The 17,777-nt window shown below is 44.1% G+C and overlaps 1 protein-coding gene across 5 annotated transcripts in view; it reads right to left on the bottom strand.

Moving 5' to 3' along the window:
* Positions 1-6,321, bottom strand: part of LOC139564823 (tensin-2-like) — a 75,071-nt gene extending 68,750 nt beyond the window's left edge. For 3 of the 5 annotated variants that reach the window (XM_071384671.1, XM_071384679.1, XM_071384674.1), the window contains exon 1: positions 5,574-6,318. In XM_071384671.1, the coding sequence (XP_071240772.1) occupies positions 5,574-5,690 (117 nt within the window). In that variant the 5' untranslated portion in view covers positions 5,691-6,318. Of the gene's footprint in view, positions 1-5,573 lie in introns of all 5 variants that reach the window. The other 2 variants (XR_011672829.1, XM_071384683.1) reach the window with 2 other exon arrangements.
* Between the last annotated feature and the right edge of the window lie 11,456 nt (positions 6,322-17,777).

The following is a 17,777-nucleotide window of genomic DNA, read 5'->3' as shown; positions in this document are numbered from 1 at the left end:
AAATAAAAACTAATGTTAACTCAAAACAAAACAAAAGGCATTTTATAATGTTATGTATTTCTATCAAATCAAAACTGGAATTTGTGCTCAAAATAAAGGTTGTAAAAGTATGCTAGATATTTATAGAATAAATCATATCTAGTTTGATGATTATGTGACAAACGGTGAATTAGTTATTGATTTTTACATTTGTAAATGGCTTTTGGCGAATGTCTGGCGAAAGGCTGTTGAATGGTCTGTTTAATGTCTGACTATATAACCAACTTTACCTCAGTGTCAACTATACGTCTTATCATTACTCATCCTCTTTCAGATCTATTCCCGACGTAGGTGGATTTAGGGCCACAACAAATCCCAGAGGATTGTTTTTACAGATTTGACTAAATCTATTGGCCAGGTCATACTAAGGGAGTGGCCAAAAACTTGTGTTTGATTGGTTCATATAAATCTACATCGTCAATGTGAATAATATTACCGCATTCAGTCTGTACATTTTTTAAAACATTAAAAAATACGATCAATTATTCCCACTATATCTATCATCTCTGCACGTCATGTCACTGTTTTTCACAAGCCTACGAGTACAAAATATTAGACAATAGCTGCACCTAGTGGTGAGAAAGGAGAAGAGAACCAGAGAAGCCACATTGCATACCAAACAATGTAGAGAAAACCTCTCTCATAGGATTCAAACTTTTCAATTATATTGATTGATTTGACTGTTTGCATGAGAAAAATGTATTGAATCCCCCGCAAAAAGAGTACAATTAGGGCCTTTAGTGAATGTGGTTTCAATCAAATCTTATGTCACACTCGCCGAAGACAACTGCTGAAGACTTTACAGTGAAATGTTTGCCTATGAGCCCAAAGCAACAATGTAGAGTTTAAAAATGAAATAGTAACACAAGAGGAATAAAATACACCAGAATGGAGCTCTATACAGGGAGTACCAGTACCAGCTCAATGTGCAGAGGTATGAGGTATTTGAGGTAGACATGTACATGAAGGCAGGGTAAAGTGACTATGCATCAGGATTTATAAGAGTTAAATAAGGAACGCAGCACTAGCAACAATGAGTGTATTTATGTGTGTGTATTTGTATGTTTGTGTGCATATGTAGTGTATGTGAATATGTGAGGGTTTTGTGTGGGCATGTCAACGTAGTGTGTTTGAATATTTATGCAATCAGGAGTAGCTTTAATTTCATTTAAAAAAATCTTCCACTTTGAGAGAGTATTTTTTGTAGATCGTTGACACAAAAAGACAATTAAATTCATTTTAATCCCACCTTGTAACACAACAAAATGTGGAAAAAGTGAAGGGGTGTGAATACTTTCTATAGGAACTGTACACCCCAGTTGTCCCGGTAGACTTGCATGACTGTTTGTGAAATTGCTGGATTTGAGCACCCCACCCCTTTCGTCATACTCCAGCCAAAGGCTAGCTCATTCCCAAGGCATCTCCAACCATTACAGCCCCAAAGCACACAGCCTCTAATATGGAGATGGGAGAGGAGCGGCCGGTGCCAGTGATTCATACATAGTGGATTTCATTATTACCTTCTGGTAGATGTGTTTTTTTTGGTGTGTGAACAGCAAGCCAGCATCCACATCTCTCCCACACACACTTGGATATTTATTCTTGCATGCACACAAACACACTGCAGCACACATACTACGCTACACTGTAGTCACACACCACATGCACACATAGGCCTACATAAACCTCTCCAAATACCAGAGACACCCCTTTCCACAAAGTGTGTGTGTGTTCTCAGTGACAGCCTGTTGCTGACGACATGCTGAAGTATGGGTCCTGGCTTTGGGTAACACACACGGAAGGGACGGGAGCAGGTGGGGAAACCAGAGGTATGATCCTACGATGTGTATTTATATCCCCACATTCCATGAGCAGAAGAGTGACACCTCGAAAAGAGCCATGAAACTCCCAGAATAGGTACAGGAACACAGGCGCGTGTGAATCCACCTAGTCAACAAGCACCTTATTTTTGGCTTGGGTTAAATACGCATGGCACCAAAAGAAAAATGTCCGTGGCATTCAAGAGAGCAATGTGCATTGGACACAATGCAATACATGTGGTTTGGAGTAATGCAATGTCAACTTTGCCAACAAACATGACACATTAAACAAACAAATTCTTTGCATGTATAAACCCATGCCAATGTTTCTTTCTCTAGGGCAGGGGTATACTGCTGTTTCTCTGTTCTACCTGATAATTAAATGTACCCACCTGTTGTCCCAGGTCTAAATCAGTCCCTGATTAGAGGGGAAGAATAAAAGCAAAGCAGTTGAACTGGCATCAAGGTCCAGTTTTGAATTTGAGGGCTGTAGAGCATCGGCCAGGTATTGATATAAGTATTAACAGCACGCGCAGTTGAGCTGGTCAACTGTCACAACCATACCCTCATACCATAGTATTTTCACTGTACTTCTATCATGAAAACAAAAACAATAGAACAGCACTCACACAGATTATCAAATTCAATGACTGAATTATGATTTATGACATAGGCCTTAATCATGTCAAGAAATCGTACATACATGCAGTTCACATTTTTGGAACAGACTAGAAAAGACACTTGGAGCCACGTTGCAATGTGGCTGCTCCTAAATACGGCTACAGCAGACACGCAGACGACGCGACGCATAGGAGAGTAACGGACACCACTTCCTCTTCAACTTTGATCGCCAGGGAACAGACATGATTAACCCCCTTCGATCCCCTCCAACTATCATCCCCCGCTCTCTCTCTCCACTTGACCTCTAATCCTGACCGGTATATGACCCCTTCTGAAAGTGAACTAAAATGGGACTACTGACATTGCGTGCGGCGAATACTGGGGATACTTTAATACCTTTGACTAAACACGGCAGGGCTAACCTTTTTCCCTGGTGGCACTGGTGCTTCCAACTTTTTCAGTTGGTGGCACCAGGCCATGATTTGGTGGCACCCCCCCCCCCAAATGTGCAGTGTCACACAAACAATTTGAGTAGGCCTAATCATTTTATAAAGTAACTACAAAGTAATTCTCAATGCTTTATTAAGAAGTGTAATAGACTACGGAGATTCAATAAATACATTTTTACATCTAACATGTCCAAGCAGATATGCACGATTCAAATATATTTTGATACGCAACCTAATCCAGGGTTGTCATGAATTTTGGGTTGACAATTAAAAAGGGAAAGGGGGATACCTAGTCAGTGAATGCTTTCAACTGAAATGTTTCTTCCGCATTTAACCCAACTCCTCTGAATCAGAGCGGTGCAGGGAGCTGCCTTAATCGACATTGCTCAGGGGCAGAACAACACATCAGGCCATATTAGTTATATTTTACTGTCACAATAGGGGTCCTTTTTGTTCAATAGATTCATTTGCTGTCATCTTTATGTGCACTAATATCATATAAGCCTAAATACATTGGTGCCATTTTACCACCTGAGGAAGTGCCAACTCAAAACATAGTAGCTAGATCACTAACTCTAAATATAACACCTACTGCTAGTAGCCATGTATAAATCTAACAGTAAATGTAATGTCATAAAAAATAAAAAAATTGCAATGAGGCCTAGTGCACTCATTGACCGATGCACATTTTCATCCTCCACATTTCTAAGCCATTTCAAATATCTTGATTGTATAAAAAGTGTGCCTTGAGCTTATTGATCGTTGAGAAATTATAAATTATACTTACAGAAAGCTGAGACCATTCTCTCTTTAGTGTGGACAAGTAGTTGCTTCCAAAGTTGTAATCTTTCCCCGAAATTGCATTTTAAAATGTTATACCATCACAAAAACTTGGGGGAGGTTCTCTTCTGCATTTCTGCCTTGTTCAACCAATCCAGTAAATGTGGAGGAGTTAAGATGGAGTGTCGCCATTGTTAATGTCTAAAAGCAGAAGTCATGTCATAGGCTCTCTTTCCATTTCCACTGAAAACTGGAACATCCGGTTGGTCAGTAGTCAGCAGAGGGTATGAGTGAGGTGACCAGGTAGAATGTGCAGCTCGCACCAGACCTCTGCCAAACTAGGATCATTGTGTCCACGGTGTAGAACTGTTTTTTTTTTTTTAGGCCAACAGGTGTACGTACATTCGGAAAGTATTCAGACCTTCCACATTATGTTACAGCCTTATTCTAAAACGGATGAAATATAGAAAAATATATTTAATCCATCTACACACAGTACCCCATAACGATAAAGCATTTACATAAGTAGAACATTTACTAAGAACTTGAAGCACCTTTGGCAGCGTTTACAGCCTTGAGTATGACGCTACAAGCTTGGCACACCTGTATTTGGGGAGTTTCTCCCATTCGTCTCTGCAGATCCTCTCAAGCTCTGTCAGCTTGGATGGGGAGTGTCACCGCACAGCTAATTTCAGGTCTCTCAAGAGATGTTTGATCTGGTTCAAGTCCGTGTTCTGGCTGGGCCAACTCTAGGAAGAGTCTTGGTGATTCCAAACTGCTTCCATTTAAGAATGATGGAGGCCACTGTTTTTGTGGACCTTCAATGCTGCAGCATGTTTTGATACCCTTCCCCAGATCTGTGCCTTGACACAATCCTGTCTCGGAGCTCTACGGACAATTCCTTCGACCTCATGGCTTGGTTTTTGCTCTGATATGCACTGTCAACTCTGGGACCTAATTGAATTTACCACAGGTGGACTCCCATCAAGTTGTAGAAACAGCTCAAGGATGATCAATGGAAAACAGGGTGCACCTGAGCTAAATTTTAAGTCTTATAGCAAAGGGTCTGAATACTTATGTAAATAAGATATGTTTTATATTTGTAATACACTAGCAACATTTAAAAACCTGGTTTCGCTTTGTCATTATGGTGTATTGTGTGTGTAGATTGAGGAAATGTTTTTATTTAATCCATTTTAGAATAAGGCAATTTAACAAAATGTGGAAAAAGTCAAGGGGCCTGAATACTTTCCGAATGCACTCTAGGTTTTTGTTCCAGCCCAGAACTAACACTATCCGATTCAACTAATCAGGGTGTTGATTGATGACCATGATAAGTTAGATCAAGTATGGTATCCATGGGTTGGAACAAACAAACTATACGCTCTTAGCCTCCAGGATCTGACTTTGAGACCACTGATTTGAATTTCAATCCAAACCATTTGAGAGTGTGTTTCTGTTATATTCTACATTATGACACTATCCACATGCCCCATTTCCATAGGGTAGGTTGCAGTTGACACCTTATGGGCTGAGACTCCGGGTCCTGGTTAGAAATATTGGTTTTGTTTACATATGTTGGGTCACAAGACAACTCCAAAAAGCGAGTCACTCACGTTACAATCGAGAACTTGAAGTTTTGTACTTTTTATTCATCCCCAAAATATTGTCTCCTGAGGGGATATATATCAGCAGGCGCCTTAAACAACTAACAGTATTGTATGCATACATCTTTGGATGAGTGGCACCAGCATGAATAGAACCCACAACCCTGACGTATGTACCATACTCTACCAACTGAGCCACAGAAGGGTTACACCTTTAGAGTGTTGCAAACAGAGATGTCAACAAGTGCCTTGCTTACCTCAGCCAGCTGTAGGATTTCAACGGGGATATTGTGGACTGCTACTTTCGGGGATCCCTCAGGTTCCGGAGCGTGTCTCTTTCTGCTGCAATGCTGGATACTGTGAATGCACCCCATTGATCCTCTGGTTCTGTCTTCCCCTTTTTCAGATTTTATCCACAAGTCAGTTAACCAGATATCCCAAGGACCTGCTTTCCTTCTCTTACTCCTTAGGCTCCCCTCGTTTTTTCAATAGGGAATCACTCTTTTCCTCCTTTTCACACTGGTACAGGGAAGCTAGGTCCTTCCTTTGCTTCTTTGACACCCCAAAACCCCTTTCCTCCCCGTGAGCCCTCACACCCCTGTCCAAGTTGATCTTTCTCACTCTCTACTCAGCCAGAACTGGAACCGTCACAACATTCACTCAGTCCAGCCCCCCCGTCTTTCCTTCACCACACGTCTCTCCCTCTTCTTTCAGAAAGCACAGGGCCCGCTCTCTCGCACCCTCCTGCCGTCGCTCTTGCCGTTCTTGCACCCTTCTTTCTTCTGTCAGCCTGTACACACAGCATGTACTTTTACACCATTCTCTCTCCCTCGCTAGCTGTTGTCCCTTCCCTCCCAGCATGCAGACCCTTCACTCTCTGCACTTACACTCTTCTCTGGTTGCCCTCTTTCAGCCTTCAAAGAAACACCCTTCTCTCTCTCTCTCATTCCCCCTCTCCTCTTACAACCCTCTCAATAGCTGTTCACCCTGCCAGCCTGCTGCACAAACACTACACTCTTCCCCTCGCTCTCATTTCTCCACTCCCCCCCCCCTTTCCACACAGCTGTTTAGGTCAGGCTGACTTCAGGCCCTTCCCTTTTTCTTGCCGTGTTCAGCCTCTCTTCCTCTTTTCCTCCATCGTTCCCCCTGAGATTAGATGGAGCCGCTCAGTGCGACACCCTGTCGACCCACCGGACTCTGCAACTTAGCACATGAGGGGAGGGCATACACAGTGCAACGGTTCTATCCTACTATTTTTCCTCTCCTTCCTTCCCCTCATGTCATGGATAAGCGACTAGATAGTACCGCACAAGCCAAAACCTTGTGCACCAACCCAGCAACTCTGCATGAGGAGAGAAGATACACACTTTGCCTTAATATCCCTCTCAACTGAAAACAATAATAGGCTCTGTTCCTTTAGATCTGTGTAGAGTAACATGGGGATTTAGGACCTCCTCGGAGCCAGCTGGTATTCCGCCAAGCCATCAGGAATAACACCCCACAGCAGAGCAGGAGAACAAACACAGTTTAACACACTATCAGCCCCCCCCCCACACACACACACAGACTGGCATCTGCTGCAGTAGAGAACTACTCAAACTGTGAGATACACAAACAGACTAGTCTCAAATTAGCCCAATAAACACACGTACATACACACAGCCACGCAGGGTAAGGAGCAACAAGAGGCTGAAATACAAATTATTGCATCCGACTGCAAGAGAACACACAAAACCCACACACACCTCCCCCTCTGGAGTGATGATACACGCACACAACCTATTGCCTGTCAGCATTCCGGAGGTAAAACATAAACACGCTGAAGGTTGTTTTTAGCAGAGGGGTCTGGGACCCTCCTGTCACTGTCGAGACAGGCCAGAGGGAAGGGGACGGGGACACAGCAGGACCCTCCACACCTGCCACCAAGAGTCCTGTACCCAGCAGGGGGTGAAGAGTGTTCTCCACAAAAGAAAAATCAAACTAACGTCTATGTTCAGGACCATACCTGAGGGGTAGCCAGCTAATTTTGATAAGTATCCAGAGGGGTATTCTACGAATCAGGTTTAAGGAGCTAGCGAGGTAACTTTGGTCAACTCTGAGTTCAACTCGGGATAACCAGTCATACAAATTTTGTTAACTTTTTAGTCAGGTAAATTTCTATGGCAACAAATCCTTCAGAACTAACCTGCTCCCGGAGCAGGCTAAATCAGCACTAACTCCATTTATTCTGAGTCTGACCCACAAGTTGAGAACAAATGAAATCAGATTCCCTCCCTCTCGCAACGATTGCATCACTATCCCCTTCATTTCAGGAACACTGATTAAATATTTTATTAATCAAATGTTGTTTTTTTATTCAAATATTTAAAATACATATTACATTATTTAGTAATAACAGAATGCATTTGAATCTTCACACACGTAACACTTAACAATATTCTCTAGGAGCAGTAGTGTCTAGATTCTAGAATCTATTGTAGGTTCGCTAAAGTAGAATTTGACACAGGCACAAGCGTTGTATTAAAACGTTTTTTATATTTTTTAATAACTGCACATTTATTGCATAGACACAAATTCATCAACACACATACAGTATAATAACACAGTAAAACATGGTCTCGGTCCTAAATTGAAAAGTATTAGTGTGTGTTCAGTTTGTAGGCCTACTACCCGGGTAGTGCACATGTGCATGTTGGAGCTCTTATGTATCCAAGATTGATCCAATTAATAAGCATGTCCTCAATGAGATGGATTGAAGAGGCAAATAAATGCTAGTTCATGGCTTTTCTCAGTTACCATGCAACTGTAGTAGAAAAAAAGCTACGTAACTCACCGGTTTCCACGTGGATTTTGACCAAAAAAGAAATCTTGAAACACTGTTCTTGACAAACACACCGTCTTGAAACAAAACCAATCTTGAAAACAAATAAAACGTAGTTTCTCACTCAAGGGCAGACAAATGATATAATATACAATACTATAGCGCCCTCTAAAGTAAGTACAATGTATTGAATAAAGAAAAACCCGATTCTATACTGGTGTAAATTGTCTGGGTTATATCCTCCCCTTCCGAATCTGCATGCGTCCCTGCATGTACTACACATCTTAAGTCGGATTCAACTGGCTTATTTCGGGGGAATGCATAAACTCGAGGGCTTGGGAGAAAGCTGTGTCTAAACCATTTAGAATAGAATTCATAACTAAGAGTAAGGGGTTAACGAGAATTAAGTAAATCAGCTCTTCGAGAGGATTCATCTCAGCATGGTCATCTTCTGGAGTAGGGTTGACTCTTGCTCGACAAGGATGGACGATGATTGTCGGGTACCTGATCTCTTTCTGAGCAGACTGAGGGTTGTAGTACTCCAACGCTGTCATTTCCACATTGTTCTGCTCATCTTCCTCTTCAGATACTGGACTTTGCTGAGATGTTAGTTTGGGTCTCTGTTCCAGGTCTTGGTCCTCTTCAACTTTAGCAGACGGCGCAAAGAATCCACAGGGCAAGAGCAGATTGCAGTGTAGCTTCCTCTCCGCAACAGCTTTTCATACCAGACCTGCTGGTTTTCTGTCCTACTCCTACCCGCATGAACTAAAATTTGATTTTGATTTGATTTGAACTGATCCTGAACCCAACTGCAGTCCCGCAATGTTATTTTAGGGCGTATGTGAACATTTTTTAAATAGTCCGGGTGGCCATTTGATTAATTGTTCAGCAGTCTTACGGCTTGGGGGTAGAAGCTGTTAAGGAGCCTTTTGAACCTAGACTTGGCACTCCGGTACAGCTTGCCGTGCGGTAGCAGAGAGAACAGTCTCTCTGCTACTTGGGTAACTCGTCTTTTACAATTTTTTGGGCCTTCCTCTGACACCGCCTAGTATATTGATCCTGGATGTCAGGACGCTTGGCCCCAGTGATGCACTGGGCTGTACGCACTACTCTCTGTAGCGCCTTTAGAATGGATGCCAAGCAGTTGCCATACCAGGCGGTGATGCAACTGGCCAGGATGCTCTCGATGGTGCAGCTGTAGAACTTTGAGGATCTGGGGACGCATGACAAATATTTTCAGTCTCTTAAGGGGGAAAAGGTGTTGTAATCATATCTATAGCCTAGTCTATTTAATTGAGACCACACCTGATCTCGCACATATGGCGACAACTTGAAGCAGCAAGAATGATGAGATTGGACACTTGCACTTTCTCTTAGGCTATATCCTGTATGCAAAACGTAGCACATCTTTTAGGACGACGATTTGCAGGCAGAAACAAATAAATGGGTAATCAATATTTATTCAAAATGAAAAGGTGCAACGCTCGCTCACCATGGTAGCCTATGTGCACATTGCAGATTTTTCTTACAATGATGATCACATTTTCTAAATGCACCTCGACTCATTGGTTGAGTGCCCTCCACTTCTTTCCATTACCAATATTTACTTAGGTACACTGTAGCCAACTATAGTCTAATCATATTTAATTACATTTGCTTGGAAAGATAACTGCCACGTGACTCTCCGTCCACGCATAGGCAGCCTACATTATTTCATTGAGACTACACATATACCAGGCACACTTGATCTTGCGCGCCCAACTAGGAGAGGTAGGCTACTTAACTTGAAGCAGCTAATTCTGAGTGTGAATAATGCGCCAAAGAGCTGCTTTTTAATACAATACGTAGGCTAAAGCATACAAAGCAGAAAGACTAACGTTTCCAAATAATCTGCGGGACAAAAATATTTTCACCTCAAAATTGTTTATCTGACCGACCACTCCCAACTGCAGCATGAAAAATGCAGATCGCACCGCAATGATCTGTCAGGACTCGCAGCCCTCTAGTTTCCGGTGCTACGACGTAGACTGGGTAGTCGCCGATGTGATCTGTTGTCCTGTTGATTCCTGTGTGACCAACTGCATTGTTGAGACCTTCGATAGCCATTTTTCTGTACCTCTTTGGAAGATTGCATCCCCTCTGTTGATCAGTTTCCAATAGTGACTCCGTTAAGTACAGGCTGATCCATGACTATGTTCTGCTCTTTCTCCCTGCTGCCTAATGCGATAGGACAGATTTCTCCCGGTGGTGACTATGGCAATCCCTCTGCTGATGGTGGGATTATTCCTCTGCTCTGCAGCCCAATCTTGCGGTGACATCTTGGGAAGAGTGCTTGAACCAGGGAGTAGATCAGGAGAGACACTGGACAGCAACAGGAGAGTCAGTACTGACATTTCTGTGCTTGAAGATCTGTAGAGTATATGTCTCTGAACCACAGCTTTCACAGCTTCTCTTGGGAACAGGGTTCGGGGTGTTCCTTCATGAATCGAGCAATGAACTTCTGGACTTTGTAGTCTTCAGCTTTGGAGCTGAGGTCAGTCTCGGCTTGGTCGTGTGGACTTCTGAACAGACCGTCTGCGTCTCGATTCCTCTTGCCAGCTCTGTATTGGATGTTGAAGTTGGACAGATCGGCTAGCCACAGTTGTCCCGCAGCGTCGAGCTTCGCAGACGTCAGCGGGTTGTTGTCAGTAATGATAGTTAATTCAACACCGTAGGGGTAGTCGAATAACTTGTCAGTGACAGCCCACTTGAGAGCTAGAAACTCCAGCTTGTGATTGGGGTATCTTCTCTCAGTTCGGCAGCCCTCAGCTGGCATAAGCGACGACTCATTCGTCCCTGTTGCTCTTGGTACAGAGCTGATCCGAGTCCAAGCAAACTGGCATCAGTGTTGAAGACGCATGGTTGCTTGCGGTTTGCAAACCCTAGGACTGGAGCAATGGTCAGATTCTTTATGAGTGATCTGAATGCACATTCACGTTTCAGACCACTTCTCATTGAACAGTTTCTTAAGTTCTGTGCTGGAGGAGGACTTGGAACCTTTTGTTGTCATCTATGGTGGGAGATACAAAGCATCTGAACAACCTGACTGCTGGTTGAGTTTGGAGTAATCCTTGACAAACCTGTAGTATCCAGTGAAGCCTAGGAAGGATTTCAGCTCGCTGATGTTGTTTAGCCTTGACACATGGTCAGAGCAGTGATTTCGTCAGGTTGCGTTTCCATTCCATTCTCAAAAATGATATGGCCCAAGTATCAGACTGACTTCCTGAAGTGGCACTTTTCAATCGACAGCTTGAGACCGAACTCTCACAGCCTGTTCAAGACACGCATCAGCCGTTCTTGATATTCTTTGAGCGTGTCTGAGAACACAATGAGATTGTCAAGGAACACAAGGACTTCGTTCAGGCTGCCTATATATACACTGAACAAAAATAAACGCAACACGCAACAATTAACGATTTTACTGAGTTACAGTTCATATAGGGAAATCAGTAAATTGAAATAACTTAATTAGGCCCTATTCTATGGATTTCATGATAGGGCAGGGGCGCAGCCATTGGTGGACATAGGCTTACCCACTTGGGAGCCAGGCCCAGCCAATCAGAATGAGTTCTTCCCCACAAAAGGGCTTTATTACAGACAGAAATACTCTGTTTCATCAGCTGTCTGGGTGACTGGTCTCAGATGATCCCGCAGGTGAAGAAGCCAGATGTGGAGGTCCTGGGATGGCATGGTTACACATGGTCTGCGGTTGTGAGGCCAGTTGGAAGTACTGCCAAATTCTCTAAAATGACGTTTGAGGCGGCTTATGGCAAAAGAAATGAACATAAAATGCTCAGGCAACAGCTCTGGTGGACATTCCTGCAGTGAGCATGCCAAACGCACGCTCCCTCAACTTGAGACATCTGTGGCATTGCGGTGTTACAAAACGACACATTTTAGAGAGGCCTTTTATTGTCCCCAGCACAAAGTGCCCTTTGGCAAAGGAGAAATGCTCACTAACAGGGTTATAAACAAATGTGTGTATAACATTTGCGAGAAATAAGCTTTTGTGCGTATGGAACATTTCTGGGAACTTTTACTTCAGCTCATGAAACCAACACTTTACATGTTGCGTTTATATATTTTTTCAGTATACTTCTCCATGACATGCTGAAAAGTGCTGGGTGCATTTGTGACTCCTTGAGGCATCTGGTTGAACCCACAGAATCCCATGGATGTGAAAAGCAGTGCTTGTCTTGCTCCTCCATTTCAACTTGATAGTGTCCGGACTGCAAGTCCATGACAGAGAATCACTTCGAGCCTGTCAGAGCTGATAAGGTTTCCTCTATGTTTGGTAAGGTGTATACGTCTGATGGTCTGGTTGTTCAACCTGTAGTTGATGTCAGAGCTCTTTCAGGTGAAGTTGTACGGCTTGGTAGTCAGACGGATGGATCTGGCTCTCTCTGCTTGAAGTTGGATTGGAGAGACCAATGCGGTGCTTGACTGCAGTTGTGTGACTATAGTCAAAGTCACCCATGGCAAACACTTCAAGGATGGAGCTCAGCTTGCTTGTCGAAAGTGATGGTGCTCTCAGAACCTGTCAGATTCAGTGTTGCACTCAGCAGTGGTATTGGGAGTGTGAGACACTGTTCTTGAGCTTTGTTTCTGGGTGTTGACAGTGAGGCGAGGGACGAGGGGATGGAGAGTTCTGCAATTTTGCGGTTTGCTGGCACTGATGTCATGAGCAGTCTCGTTCTTGAGTAGGATTGGTACTTTAAACAATGACGTTCTTGGACTTGACAGGATGTAGCTACAGAAGAGCAGACCACCTGGCATGAGTGGGAGGCTCCACCAGCAGTGGGTACTTTTCTTGTGTAACCATTCAACACCATCTTCTGTGCTGCTGGAACAGTGACACTTCTTGCATTGCAATTTGACTTTCCCCACTTTGCTGTTGTCTTGCATATTCTGTACAGGCTATTGAGTGGAGCGTATGTGCTCGTCTCTGGCTTGCTACGAGCTCTGCCATCTTTGTCGGCTGTACATGCTTGTACAGGATGTTGGGATGACTAGGGCTAATGTGTTCATTCTCGTTTTTTTCAGGGATGTTCTCGGGAAAGAGGATGTTGACTTCAACGTAGCCTAGGTAGGGCACAGCTTGACCTCCAGCACCAACCTCTGATGTTGTCCAGGGGGAGAATAGGCTGGGATGGAAGGTATTCCTCATGGAAGGACTTAGTGAATATTGTCACTTGTAAGCCTGAATCGAGAAGGGAATTGCTCTGGTTTCCTTCGATAATGACGACAGCCGTTCATCTTGGTCCTACTAAGCCAATGAATTTGTCAGTGTTGTCAGCCTCAGTATGTCCCTCTACTAAAACCTTGTCCCGTTTAAGGGAAGTTCATGTTTGGCGTTTCATTTATACTGCTTAGCTCGTGGCTCCTTTACTTCTAAAATCGATAGCAGCTTTGTTGATAGGGTTGTCACGTCTTGGCTATGCGGCCAATCTTCACTATACCTGAAGCAAAACCATGCTTTTGGCTGGGGCGTTATGTGGTGTGCCTTAGTCTCTGCTCTTGGCTTTTGGGCTGCTCTGGGCTCACAGCGTCTCTCCGTCTTCAAATCAGCAACCTGCCTCCTCACGCTCCCAGTCTGAGACACAGGCTTCCAAAACTTCTGAACCCGGGTCTGTAGTGACGGCTCTTGCACTGTGATGCTGTGCCTTACACGGAACACAAACCGGCTGCGCACGTGCGCCATCGTGCATATATGTATTTTGTCCCCCCACACCAAACGCGATCACGACACGCAGGTTAAAATATCAAAACAAATTCGGAACAAATTACATTAATTTGGGGACAGGTCGAAAAGCATTGAACATTTATGGCAATGTAGCTAGCTAGCTTGCACTTGCTAGCTAATTTGTCCTATTTCGCTAGCTTACTAACAACATTGAGTTATTTTACCTGAAATGCACAAGGTCCTCTACTCCGACAATTAATCCACACATAAAACGGTCAACCGAATCGTTTCTAGTCATCTCTCCTCCTTCCAGGCTTTTTCATCTTCGAACTTATATGGTGATTGGCATCTAAACTTTCATAGTATTACCACGATGACCGGCAAAACAGTTCGTCTTTCAATCACCCACGTGGGTATAAGCAATGAGGAGATGGCACGTGGGTACCTGCTTCTATAAACCAATGAGATGGGAGAGGCAGGACTTGCAGCGCGATCTGCGTCAGAAATAGGAATGTCTTCTATTTTAGCCCTTGGCAACGCAGACGCTCGTTGGCGCGCCCAAGCAGTGTGGGTGCAATAATTGAATAACATGGATTTCTAAATTTATTTAGCAACACTCGCGCACGTGACGTGTCCGGTCAGCATGTTAGCCCTTGGTAACGCAGACGCAAGCTGGCTCACCATGTCTGAGGCTGGGGGAAGCAGAATCTCCAGGACCCTCCTCTGCTGTAGATGTTTAGAGGGGCAATCTTGTAACATCAGTTTAACATCACACCATGTTTCATAGTCAGGTTCACATGGGGGCCTTGGGTACTTTGCCTGAGAAGCAACGTAGCCATTAGAGTTGGTTCCGTGTTAAGGAGGTGTTGTTCTTCATGACATGCTTTACAACAACGCGTTGGACATCAGGTGAGTTGATGACATAATGAAGCTGCACATCAGTCCTGGTTGGGGTTATTCACCTACCGTGGACTTCCTCATGTCTGAATGAGAGGGTAGCTGGAATGGGATGGTCTGTGTTCGATCATACCTCTTCTCAGCAGATCATTTCAGTAAGGGTGTGTCGCTATTGTCAGAGTGGACATGGTAATTGTCAGACCTACTTAGTCATAAGAGGTAACTAGTGGCTGGTCAGTGGGCTGTAACTCTACACATACTGCTTGTAAATAAATAGAATTTAAATGTCTGAAATATGTCTGTACTAAACCCCAAAACACCAGCAAAATATGTGCTCTGCTTTCAATTATCCTGGCTAGCTCGCCACAAAATTATGTAACACTATGCTCAAGGAGCAGCAGTAACTGGGCTAGAATCTATTGTAGGTGACTCATGAAAATTTGACAGGCACAAGGGTAGTATTAAAAATGATAATAAACGTGTAATATATTACAGACAAATGAATCCCAAATTCATCAAAACACAAATATAAACACAGTAAAAATGGTCTCTGTCCCAAATAGAAAAGTATCAGTGTGTGTTCAGTTTGTAAGTCTACTACCCGGGTAGTGTGTGTGAGTGCAGGTTGGAGCGCTTATCTGTATCCAAGATTGATCCAATGAAGAAACGCACCCTCAAAGCGATGGATTGAAGAAGCAAATACAGTGGTGCAGCCTGCATGTGCCAGTCGAGTCGAATGGGTCGTTGGTGGTTAGTTCGCCATTCTTCTTTGAGATCACTGAATTACCTTCGTTCTAGTCTTAGAATCAACCAATAAAAACATACAAAAATCTGCAGAGCAGCAGCACAGGATCTCAGTTAGAATCTCATAGTTAGTGGTAAAACTTCTCAATTCAATAGAAACATTACAATGACTGCCATAAAAACTGGTAGCAACAGTATTGTACAAAAGTGAACAAGTAAATGCTAAAGTAAAAAGCTTAGCACAACATATTTACATACAATAGCATCTCAATTTTAAAAATATATATATTTTTTAAATTTACAACAGGAATAATAGTATCTCTAATTTAAACACCATTTCAATAAAATTAGCTTACAGTTCCATGAGCGAGGAAAAATGCCAACACATTCTAGAATGATCACTCAAGAGCTAGCCCCATCAGCAATACAAGTAACGTTAGCTAGACATAAATTAACACTTCATATGAGCTCAAAACTGAAATACACTTTCTCATTTACACATCTAACTACAATTGGTTTTTAGTTACAAATAACTCAAAATTAACATGACAGTAATATAATTATTCAACAAAACCCTGCTAATGACATGCTAGTGCAATGGCTTTTCTCAGTTAGCATGCTAGTAGAAAACAAGCTAGGCAACTCACCGGAGTACATGACTTTGACAAAGTTAATACATCTTGAAACACTGTTCTTGATAAGCACACTGTCTTGAAACAATACTAACTTGAAAAGGAATATCACTCAAAACACTATATAATTCAGTTTTCGCACTGGTTAACTCTATGGCACATCACTCTTGCTAGCTCGTGATGGTATCTGACTGGCGCGGTTTCTCACTCACAGCCTGATTGAACATTCTATGATCATCTACAATACTGTAGCGACCCGCACAGACAGCTGTGTGTTATGTGTTAGGCTAGGAGGTGGTTGTGTTGTACTGACCAGTACCCAGTGTTCGCGGGGTCCGACATGTCAATCAACCTGCTATCTGCCAATCACGGGAATGCCTGGAATGTTCTGATGCCGGGCATCCTGGTGGTTGGCGGAGTGGCGTGGAGGGGGGTTGGGCAGGGGGATGGAGCATTGGAAGTTAAGACCAGGTTTAGCCTTTGTTCTCTCTCTCTTACGTCTGGGCTTCACAAGAGAAGGTCACGATTGGCTTGTGGGTTATCTGTCATCTATTTGGCGTGTGCTACGGCCCAAACAGTAGCCTGTGTAAAGTTGGTTTAATAAACCGTCAATTCGCAAACTCAAGCCTCTGTCTGGACAATTGTTCATTTATGATCTAGTCAGGTCATTACATTGGTGTCAGAAGTGAAAACGTTGATACAAGTTAGCCAGCTAGCTAGCTGACTTATGTGGCTAGCTACCGTAGGTGAGAACGGGGATTGAAAATGCTTCGAGGGAATCCGAAAGTGAAGGTGGAGGTAGGGGACGATTATGGCCAAAGAGGTGCGTGTGAATGGACGTCGGGGGTTCTGGCTGAGGAGATCGCCAGGGCGTCGGAGCGCAGAGGCCGCTTGAGGGAGGACGTTAGAGCGATGGCGGCTGAAGCGGGCATGAGTGCTTCGTCGACTGTATTTCGCGCGGATTCTGGTGGGCGGACCGAAGTGGTGACGTCGACGCGGCGTGACGAGGAATCTGGGGCTCAGGATGTAAACAAACATGGCGGCGCCCAGTTCCCGGCTGCGTCCGTATCTGTTAAGACCCCGAAGTATTCCGGTAAGGCGGATTGGGAAGCTTTTCATGCTCAGTTTGAACTGTTAGCTCATTTTAGGGGGTGGTCGGATGAAGAAAGGGCACTGCAGTTGGCTTTATGCCTCACGGATGAAGCTCTGGCCTGTTTGATATTGATTAGCCCCGAGGACAGACATGATTATGGTGCTTTAGTGGGAGCACTGAGGAGGCGCTATGGACAGTGTGTACAGCCCGGGCTACTGCGCTCCGAACTGAGTAATAGACGCAGGCAGCCTGGAGAGCCTCTACGGGTGCTAGCTAATGACATTGAGAGCCTCTCTCGGCGGGCATATGCTCACATGCCCCCCTCCGTGCAGAGCGAGCTAGCACGGGACCAGTTCATACAGGCGCTCTCTCCTACGGAGCTGCGCATACAGACCCAGCTGGCTCATCCTGAGTCATTGCAGACAGCCTTGGAGATGGCTTTGGAGAGGGAGCTGGTGTGGGCTGGGGCTTCAGCTGGGGCTTTGGTGGGGGTGCAGGGAGACACACCCTCTGTGCGAGCTGGGGGGCAGAGCAGCCCGGAGCCGGAAAAGC

This window comes from Salvelinus alpinus, chromosome 2, assembly GCF_045679555.1.
Source record: "Salvelinus alpinus chromosome 2, SLU_Salpinus.1, whole genome shotgun sequence".
Taxonomy (NCBI): domain Eukaryota; kingdom Metazoa; phylum Chordata; class Actinopteri; order Salmoniformes; family Salmonidae; genus Salvelinus; species Salvelinus alpinus.
Note: the sequence above shows the minus strand (reverse complement) of the source record. Positions and strands in the feature narration are given on the sequence as shown.